Here is a 10,956-nt window from a genome sequence, read left to right on the forward strand (position 1 = left end):
AGTCTCGCTACTGTTATAGCCTCGCTACTGTTGTAGTCTCGCTACTGTTGTAGTCTCGCTACTGTTATAGTCTCGCTACTGTTTTAGTCTCGCTACTGTTGTAGTCTCGCTACTGTTATAGTCTCACTACTGTTATAGTCTCGCTACTGTTATAGCCTCGCTACTGTTATAGTCTCGCTACTGTTATAGTCTCACTACTGTTATAGTCTCTCTACTGTTATAGCCTCGCTACTGTTATAGTCTCGCTACTGTTATAGCCTCGCTACTGTTACAGTCTCGCTACTGTTATAGCCTCTCTACTGTTATAGTCTCGCTACTGTTACGCTACTGTTATAGTCTCGCTACTGTTATATTCTCGCTACTGTTATAGCCTCGCTACTGTTATAGTCTCGCTACTGTTATAGTCTCGCTACTGTTATAGTCTCGCTACTGTTGTAGTCTCGCTACTGTTATAGTCTCGCTACTGTTATAGTCTCGCTACTGTTGTAGCCTCGCTACTGTTGTAGTCTCGCTACTGTTATAGCCTCGCTACTGTTATAGTCTCGCTACTGTTATAGTCTCGCTACTGTTATAGCCTCGCTACTGTAATAGTCTCGCTACTGTTATAGCCTCGCTACTGTTATAGTCTCGCTACTGTTGTAGTCTCGCTACTGTTATAGCCTCGCTACTGTTATAGTCTCGCTACTGTTATAGTCTCGCTACTGTTATAGTCTCGCTACTGTCATAGTCTCGCTACTGTCATAGTCTCGCTACTGTCTTAGTCTCGCTACTGTTATAGTCTCGCTACTGTTATAGCCTCGCTACTGTTGTAGTCTCGCTACTGTTATAGCCTCGCTACTGTTATAGCCTCGCTACTGTTATAGTCTCGCTACTGTTATAGCCTCGCTACTGTAATAGTCTCGCTACTGTTATAGCCTCGCTACTGTTATAGTCTCGCTACTGTTATAGTCTCGCTACTGTTATAGCCTCGCTACTGTTATAGTCTCGCTACTGTTGTAGTCTCGCTACTGTTATAGCCTCGCTACTGTTATAGCCTCGCTACTGTTATAGTCTCGCTACTGTTGTAGTCTCGCTACTGTTGTAGTCTCGCTACTGTTGTAGTCTCGCTACTGTTATAGTCTCGCTACTGTTGTAGTCTCGCTACTGTTATAGTCTCGCTACTGTTATAGCCTCGCTACTGTTATAGTCTCGCTACTGTTATAGTCTCACTACTGTTATAGTCTCTCTACTGTTATAGCCTCGCTACTGTTATAGTCTCGCTACTGTTATAGCCTCACTACTGTTACAGTCTCGCTACTGTTATAGCCTCTCTACTGTTATAGTCTCGCTACTGTTACGCTACTGTTATAGTCTCGCTACTGTTATATTCTCGCTACTGTTATAGCCTCGCTACTGTTATAGTCTCGCTACTGTTATAGTCTCGCTACTGTTATAGTCTCGCTACTGTTATAGTCTCGCTACTGTTATAGTCTCGCTACTGTTGTAGCCTCGCTACTGTTGTAGTCTCGCTACTGTTATAGCCTCGCTACTGTTATAGTCTCGCTACTGTTATAGTATCGCTACTGTTATAGCCTCGCTACTGTAATAGTCTCGCTACTGTTATAGCCTCGCTACTGTTGTAGTCTCGCTACTGTTGTAGTCTCGCTACTGTTATAGCCTCGCTACTGTTATAGTCTCGCTACTGTTATAGTCTCGCTACTGTTATAGTCTCGCTACTGTCATAGTCTCGCTACTGTCATAGTCTCGCTACTGTTATAGTCTCGCTACTGTTATAGCCTCGCTACTGTTATAGTCTCGCTACTGTAATAGTCTCGCTACTGTTATAGTCTCGCTACTGTTATAGTCTCGCTACTGTTATAGCCTCGCTACTGTTGTAGTCTCGCTACTGTTATAGCCTCGCTACTGTTATAGCCTCGCTACTGTTATAGTCTCGCTACTGTTATAGCCTCGCTACTGTAATAGTCTCGCTACTGTTATAGCCTCGCTACTGTTATAGTCTCGCTGCTGTTGTAGTCTCGCTACTGTTATAGCCTCGCTACTGTTATAGTCTCGCTACTGTTATAGTCTCGCTACTGTTATAGTCTCGCTACTGTTGTAGTCTCGCTACTGTTATAGTCTCGCTACTGTTATAGTCTCGCTACTGTTGTAGTCTCGCTACTGTTATAGCCTCGCTACTGTTATAGCCTCGCTACTGTTATAGTCTCGCTACTGTTATAGCCTCGCTACTGTAATAGTCTCGCTACTGTTATAGCCTCGCTACTGTTATAGTCTCGCTGCTGTTGTAGTCTCGCTACTGTTATAGCCTCGCTACTGTTATAGTCTCGCTACTGTTATAGTCTCGCTACTGTTATAGTCTCGCTACTGTTGTAGTCTCGCTACTGTTATAGTCTCGCTACTGTTATAGTCTCGCTACTGTTTTAGTCTCGCTACTGTTATAGCCTCGCTACTGTAATAGTCTTGCTACTGTTATAGCCTCGCTACTGTTATAGTCTCGCTACTGTTGTAGTCTCGCTACTGTTATAGCCTCGCTACTGTTATAGCCTCGCTACTGTTATAGTCCCGCTACTGTTATAGTCTCGCTACTGTTGTAGTCTCGCTACTGTTGTAGTCTCGCTACTGTTATAGTCTCGCTACTGTTATAGTCTCGCTACTGTTTTAGTCTCGCTACTGTTTTAGTCTCGCTACTGTTATAGTCTCGCTACTGTTATAGTCTCGCTACTGTTATAGTCTCGCTACTGTTATAGTCTCGCTACTGTTTTAGTCTCGCTACTGTTATAGTCTTGCTACTGTTTTAGTCTCGCTACTTTTATAGTCTCGCTACTGTTATAGTCTCGCTACTGTTATAGTCTCGCTACTGTAATAGTCTCGCTACTGTTATAGCCTCGCTACTGTTATAGCCTCGCTACTGTTATAGCCTCGCTACTGTTATAGCCTCGCTACTGTTATAGCCTCGCTACTGTTGTAGTCTCGCTACTGTTGTAGTCTCGCTACTGTTATAGTCTCGCTACTGTTATAGTCTCGCTACTGTTATAGTCTCGCTACTGTTATAGCCTCGCTACTGTTATTTTTCTCTATCTTTTTTACTGTTGTTTTTATTTCTTTACTCTTGTTCACCTAATCTCTTGTTCACCTAATCTCTTGTTCAACCTCAAATTTGCGCTGTTAGAGCCTGTAAGTAAGCATTTCACTGTAAGGTCTACTACACCTGTTGTGTTCGGAGCACTTGACAAATAAACTTTGATTTGATTTGATCAATGAGGGTAGGGGCCTTTTCAATTAGCTCCTTTTTCATTTTGTGCTAATTTCAGCAACAACAAATAAACAAACAATGGCAACAATAGGAGAAATGTCTGTTGGTTTAGTGAATAGTGTCTGACTAGGAACGGTTGTGTGTTTTGATAACAGAGCACCTAAGGGGAAGAAACTGCTGATCTGATCCTGACTCTCAATGGCCCCTGGCCTCAGGAATGTGACAGGAAAGGAAAGGGGGAGAGAAGAGGGAGTCAGGAAATACTTTTGTCTTCCGTAGCCATTTGAAATAGACTGCCTTTTTTAGTCATCCTGTGAGGCTTGGTTTGCTGGAAATATTCTCTTACACTCTCTAACAGTGTGACACTATTCATAGAAGATGGCCCAGTTTATCTTTCTATTTGATCAAGGGCAATTTTGAAACAAACATATATTTGTCTTGCTCTACATATAGTAAATAACATAATGTGTGTAGGTAAATGGAGCCTTGATCGAATCAAGACAGACTGAAAAGAATTTAGCCCTCAGGGGACTAATAATGTAGAATTGAATTGAAGTTAACAATTGAATTCACCCATAATCAGGTTATCTGCCATGCTACAGTAGTGCTCCACTATTGAGGTGATGGGTGTGTGTTTTGTACCTATAATCCACTGTATCTCAAATGAATTGTTTATATGATTATCAATGTTAAAGCAGTCTAGGGTTAGTGCTACTGCTGTAACGACAATGTATTACCGGTCTAGGTTTAGGGACTTAATATAGGGCAGGGGCATAAACAACATGGCCCCCCTTCAGCTCTGAAGAAACCACTACAATATCATGAGTACTGCACCCCCCAACCCTCAGACCCCTCCTATATCCAATGGTGCACTCCTTCTTGGGTTGACCAGTTTGATACAGGTTCATCATCACCAACCATTTATGGGGTCTTCAAGGGGGATCTCTATACTCTAACTTCCCATCTATCTGTTCTCACTATCAGGGCCTGAAGGCTTCTAAATGGACGTCTTGATTTCCTCATACAGCACATGGGCCATAAATACATTAAGCCAGGGTGAATATCCTACTGTACACGATACGGACATATGGGATCGTTTATTTTAACAGGCTGTATTCATTGAGATTATGAAGAAGCAGTTGCACCAGTAACAGGCTGTTGTAGGACCATGAAGCATCTACGGAGCATCACAGCTGTTATGCAGTGTTTTCCATTAATGACTGACCATGTACAGTATACTGTGGCTTGCATCAAGGCATCAATAGGACGCAGTGTATGTTTTCATGTGGAGTGTTTGTCTTGGGTTGTGTCCATGAGTACTCTAGGGTGTGTGTGTGTGTGTGTGTGTGTGTGTGTGTGTGTGTGTGTGTGTGTGTGTGTGTGTGTGTGTGTGTGTCCGTTCATTCGTGTGTGTGTTGTGTTTATGAGGGGCCCTCAGAGTTTTGCCGGGGGTGAGCATGAGGGGTGTTACGGGTGTGAGGGGAGCTGGTTTGAAATGGATCTGGCTTCCTGCATGTAATAACACTGGAGTTGGATGGCATCCAAGGGGGGTTGAGATATGCAGGCCCTTCCAAAGGAGACCCCCCAGCTAGCTTTGAACACAAGAATACACACACACACACACACACACACACACACACACACACACACACACACACACACACACACACACACACACACACACACACACACACACACACACACACACACACACACACACACACACTGCTTGTATTAACTCTGTCTCTCTCTCTGTCTCTCTCTCTCTCAGGAGGCCTTTGTTGAGCTCTATGACAGACAGAGGGACTCGGTGTTCTGTTCGTGGCCGTCCATCAAGACCGTCTTCGGCCTGGCTGCACTGGGGGCCGCAAGCCTTACAATCGGAGCATACCTTACACAGAAGTGAAGGAGTTCTCCTTTTCTCTCCCTCTCCTTTTGTCCTCCCTCCCTCTTGCTACTTTCTCTTTTCAAAGGCAACTCTGCCCCCTCCGAGACGATCCCGAATCCCCAACCTGCATGTCTTCAAAGCCTCTCTCTCTCTCTTTCTCTCCCTGTTCTCGAAAAAACTCCCTCTTTCTTAACCCTCACTTCATAAAACAAAGGCCCAAATCAAACAACAGCAGGAAACAGAGTCACTGCCCAGACAGAAGAAAACATGTCATGAAACAGTCACTGCCCACACAGAAGAAAACATGTCATGAAACAGAGTCACTGCCCACAGAGAAGAAAACATGTAATGAAACAGAGTCACTGCCCACACAGAAGAAAACATGTCATGAAACAGAGTCACTGCCCAGACAGAAGAAAACATGTCATGAAACAGTCACTGCCCACACAGAAGAAAACATGTCATGAAACAGTCACTGCCCACAGAGAAGAAAACATGTCATGAAACAGTCACTGCCCACAGAGAAGAAAACATGTCATGAAACAGTCACTGCCCACAGAGAAGAAAACATGTCATGAAACAGTCACTGCCCACAGAGAAGAAAACATGTCATGAAACAGTCACTGCCCACAGAGAAGAAAACATGTCATGAAACAGAGTCACTGCCCACAGAGAAGAAAACATGTAATGAAACAGAGTCACTGCCCACAGAGAAGAAAACATGTCATGAAACAGTCACTGCCCACAGAGAAGAAAACATGTAATAAAACAGTCACTGCCCACAGAGAAGAAAACATGTCATGAAACAGAGTCACTGCCCACAGAGAAGAAAACATGTCATGAAACAGAGTCACTGCCCACACAGAAGAAAACATGTCATGAAACAGAGTCCCTGCCCACAGAGAAGAAAACATGTCATGAAACAGAGTCACTGCCCACACAGAAGAAAACATGTCATGAAACAGAGTCACTGCCCACAGAGAAGAAAACATGTCATGAAACAGAGTCACTGCCCACAGAGAAGAAAACATGTCATGAAACAGTCACTGCCCACAGAGAAGAAAACATGTCATGAAACAGTCACTGCCCACAGAGAAGAAAACATGTAATGAAACAGAGTCACTGCCCACAGAGAAGAAAACATGTCATGAAACAGAGTCACTGCCCACAGAGAAGAAAACATGTAATGAAACAGAGTCACTGCCCACAGAGAAGAAAACATGTAATAAAACAGAGTCACTGCCCACAGAGAAGAAAACATGTCATGAAACAGTCACTGCCCTCAGAGAAGAAAACATGTCATGAAACAGAGTCACTGCCCACAGAGAAGAAAACATGTAATGAAACAGAGTCACTGCCCACAGAGAAGAAAACATGTAATGAAACAGAGTCACTGCCCACAGAGAAGAAAACATGTAATAAAACAGTCACTGCCCACAGAGAAGAAAACATGTAATGAAACAGAGTCACTGCCCACAGAGAAGAAAACATGTATTAAAACAGTCACTGCCCACAGAGAAGAAAACATGTATTAAAACAGTCACTGCCCACAGAGAAGAAAACATGTAATAAAACAGAGTCACTGCCCACAGAGAAGAAAACATGTCATGAAACAGTCACTGCCCACAGAGAAGAAAACATGTCATGAAACAGTCACTGCCCACAGAGAAGAAAACATGTCATGAAACAGTCACTGCCCACAGAGAAGAAAACATGTCATGAAACAGTCACTGCCCACAGAGAAGAAAACATGTCATGAAACAGTCACTGCCCACAGAGAAGAAAACATGTAATAAAACAGTCACTGCCCACAGAGAAGAAAACATGTCATGAAACAGAGTCACTGCCCACAGAGAAGAAAACATGTCATGAAACGGTCACTGCCCACAGAGAAGAAAACATGTCATGAAACAGAGTCACTGCCCACAGAGAAGAAAACATGTCATGAAACAGAGTCACTGCCCACAGAGAAGAAAACATGTCATGAAACAGAGTCATTGCCCACAGAGAAGAAAACATGTCATGAAACAGTCACTGCCCACAGAGAAGAAAACATGTCATGAAACAGAGTCACTGCCCACAGAGAAGAAAAAAATGTCATGAAACAGTCACTGCCCACAGAGAAGAAAACATGTCATGAAACAGAGTCACTGCCCACAGAGAAGAAAACATGTAATGAAACAGTCACTGCCCACAGAGAAGAAAACATGTAATGAAACAGAGTCACTGCCCACAGAGAAGAAAACATGTAATGAAACAGTCACTGCCCACAGAGAAGAAAACATGTCATGAAACAGTCACTGCCCACAGAGAAGAAAACATGTAATGAAACAGAGTCACTGCCCACAGAGAAGAAAACATGTCATGAAACAGAGTCACTGCCCACAGAGAAGAAAACATGTAATGAAACAGAGTCACTGCCCACAGAGAAGAAAACATGTAATGAAACAGAGTCACTGCCCACAGAGAAGAAAACATGTAATGAAACAGTCACTGCCCACAGAGAAGAAAACATGTCATGAAACAGAGTCACTGCCCACAGAGAAGAAAACATGTAATGAAACAGAGTCACTGCCCACACAGAAGAAAACACGTAATGAAACAGACACTGCCCACAGAGAAGAAAACATGTAATGAAACAGAGTCACTGCCCACAGAGAAGAAAACATGTAATGAAACAGTCACTGCCCACAGAGAAGAAAACATGTAATGAAACAGTCACTGCCCACAGAGAAGAAAACATGTAATGAAACAGTCACTGCCCACAGAGAAGAAAACATGTAATGAAACAGTCACTGCCCACAGAGAAGAAAACATGTCATGAAACAGTCACTGCCCACAGAGAAGAAAACATGTCATGAAACAGTCACTGCCCACAGAGAAGAAAACATGTAATGAAAGCCGTGCCGTTTAACTGTAATCACAGAATGTTTGGAGAGACAACTGAGGGCTTGACAAGAGAGGAGAGGAGGGGCAGGTTGGCATGTGTCCTTTTTGTTCGGCCTGCTTCAGTACTAGTTGTAGCATGAAACCTTTGTGTGCTCGTGTAGATTTGTGTAGCATGTGTCGGTGTGGCAAAAGAAAGCAGATATTACACCTGAGGCCTCCCTTGAAGGATTTACTAATAGGAGTGCAAGGACATTGATGATTCAACCGCTTGCACCAAGGTGATGGCCCCGACACCGGTTGTTAGGGCGAGGAGCTCTTTTTGAACTGTGTGTCCCCTTCAACCCACCTTCAAAGGACTTCCTCCACACAACAGCAGCTCTGAATGTATAATGGAAGGAGTTCGCCACTAACCAGAACGGTGTGTCTGTCCACCCACCGCTTCTACAGTGCAATATACCAGGAGCATCACTCAACTCTGAACACACAGCATCGTTATAAATACATGTATAGATACAAGGTCTCATCAGAACGCCATCTAGGTGCCACAGATGCAGCTTGCTCTGCAGAGATCTGAGAGAGAGCTGTTGGACTGTGCAGTGGAGCCTCTTTCTTTGCATTTGACCCATATGAAATGTAATAAGAGAGGATAGAGGGAGGCATTGCAGAGAGGATAGAGGGAGGCATTGTAGAGAGGATAGAGGGAGGCATTGTAGAGAGGATAGAGGGAGGCATTGTAGAGGATAGAGGGAGGCATTGTAGAGGATAGAGGGAGGCATTGTAGAGAGGATAGAGGGACGCATTGTAGAGAGGATAGAGGGAGGCATTGTAGAGAGAATAGAGGGAGGCATTGTAGAGGATAGAGGGAGGCATTGTAGAGGATAGAGGGAGGCATTGTAGAGAGGATAGAGGGAGGCATTGTAGAGAGGATAGAGGGAGGCATTGTAGAGAGAATAGAGGGAGGCATTGTAGAGAGAATAGAGGGAGGCATTGTAGAGGATAGAGGGAGGCATTGTAGAGGATAGAGGGAGGCATTGTAGAGAGGATAGAGGGAGGCATTGTAGAGAGAATAGAGGGAGGCATTGTAGAGGATAGAGGGAGGCATTGTAGAGAGAATAGAGGGAGGCATTGTAGAGAGGATAGAGGGAGGCATTGTAGAGAGAATAGAAGGAGGCATTGTAGAGGATAGAGGGAGGCATTGAAGGAGTGAAAAGCAGGTTAGTTAGAGCTTTTGGCAGCCCAAACCCCTGTTTTATCAATCAAATCAATCAATCAATCAAATGCATTTATAAAGCCCTTTTTACATCAGCCGATGTCACAAAGTGCTCTACAGAAACTCAGCCTAAAAACCCAAACAGCAAGCAATGCAGATGTAGAAGCACAGTGGCTAGGAAAACCTCCCTAGAAAGGCAGAAACTTAGGAAGAAACCTAGAGAGAAACCAGGCTATGAGGGGTGGCCAGTCCTCTTCTGGCTGTACCAGGTGGAGATAACAGCACATGGACAAGATGTTCAAATGTTCATAGATGACCAGCATGGTCAGATAATAATAATCATCAGATGTTACTGACAGAAAGTGAAAAAATATTATCCCACCTAGCTGGGTTTCTGGCTTAGTCGAGATCAGAGAGGGATAGAGGGAGAGAGGTAAATAGAGAGAAAGAAAGAGAACGTGTGAGAAATAAAAAAAGAGGGAGAAAGAGAAGAGAGAAAGTCAATGTGGGTACAGAGAAAGATAACAAGGAGTTTTAGGAACATACAATGCTTGGGGACAAACATAAGAGGGACAGTGAGCCTCCCTCTCCAGAAGCTAGACACTCTCAGTCTCATCTGCAGGAAGAACTGACTCTCCCAGAAAGGCATGGATCAGTTTGGACTCATGTCACTCACTCACTGTGTCAGCATTTTGGATGTCTCTGACTGCCTCTCGTTGTAGTACTCTTTATCTTTCTCTCTATCTCTCTTGGTTTCTCTCTCCCCCATTCTTGCCTGTACAGTATGTCTGACCAGAACTCATGGCCTCACCCAAGCCAAGCCACTGCTGTAAGGGGACTGAACCAAACCGCCAATTCTCCTAGAACATGTGTCCTCCAGCTGCTACTGTTGCTGGGCTCTTAGCTAGGGGACAAAGAGGCCCTCCCCACAGGCCACGTTGATGGTTGATTCCACATTTAGGACGACCATGTTGGAGACACAGTAAATCCCAGTGTGCACCTCTCACAGTATCTCGAACCGTATCAAACTCTCACAGCAAGAAAAATCCCTGTTGGACTCTGTACTGTGTTGGAGTGAAGTGGTGTCCATTGTATTCCCAGTAAACTGAGATATTTGAGCACCCTTTGCGAGGTTGGCACCGGCTGGCACAGAGCGCAACATCTCTTCAGAGTAAACAATCATTTCCAACAATGTTTTATGTGTGTGTCTAGCGTTTCGGAAAAGCTTAGGGCTCTACTCAAACCGTGTCGCTGAAGCGTTGCAGATGGCGTGGCAGAAACGTGAAGGTCATTTCTGACTGAGCCGACATATACAGACTTTACCGTGAATGCCGTCTCCGCCAACGAGGGAACATTACCTTTATATTTCAGTTGGGCTTTCGCGCTGAACTCTGGAGATCTGGATTGAATATAGCCCTTACTATCCATATGTACTCTCTTGCTCTCTCTTTCAGACACACACACACACACACACACACACACACACACACACACACACACACACACACACACACACACACACACACACACACACACACACACACACACACACACACACACACACACACACACACACACACACACACACACACACACACACCATATGTTTATGTAGATAAGTGTAAAGAGCATGTTGTTGAACCATCTAAATTCTGTGTAGACTGTCATGTGTAGACTGTCACTTTTGTTTTAACAAAAAATCTAAAACAAATCTCATTC

At 44.1% G+C, this 10,956-nt stretch overlaps 1 protein-coding gene across 2 annotated transcripts in view; it reads left to right on the forward strand.

The window, feature by feature from the left end:
• The window catches only part of LOC110508652 (apoptosis regulator Bcl-2), a 58,199-nt gene extending 50,434 nt beyond the window's left edge, over positions 1–7,765 (forward strand). Inside the window, exon 2 of one of the 2 annotated variants that reach the window (XM_036966199.2) lies at positions 5,022–7,765. In XM_036966199.2, the coding sequence (XP_036822094.1) occupies positions 5,022–5,156 (135 nt within the window). In that variant the 3' untranslated portion in view covers positions 5,157–7,765. The remainder of the gene's footprint in view (positions 1–5,021) is intronic. The other variant, XM_090225560.1, reaches the window with a different exon arrangement.
• Positions 7,766–10,956: the final 3,191 nt, after the last annotated feature.

The sequence above is a fragment of the Oncorhynchus mykiss genome, chromosome 28, assembly GCF_057628025.1.
Source record: "Oncorhynchus mykiss isolate SJ-2025 chromosome 28, ASM5762802v1, whole genome shotgun sequence".
NCBI classification, from domain to species: Eukaryota; Metazoa; Chordata; class Actinopteri; order Salmoniformes; family Salmonidae; genus Oncorhynchus; species Oncorhynchus mykiss.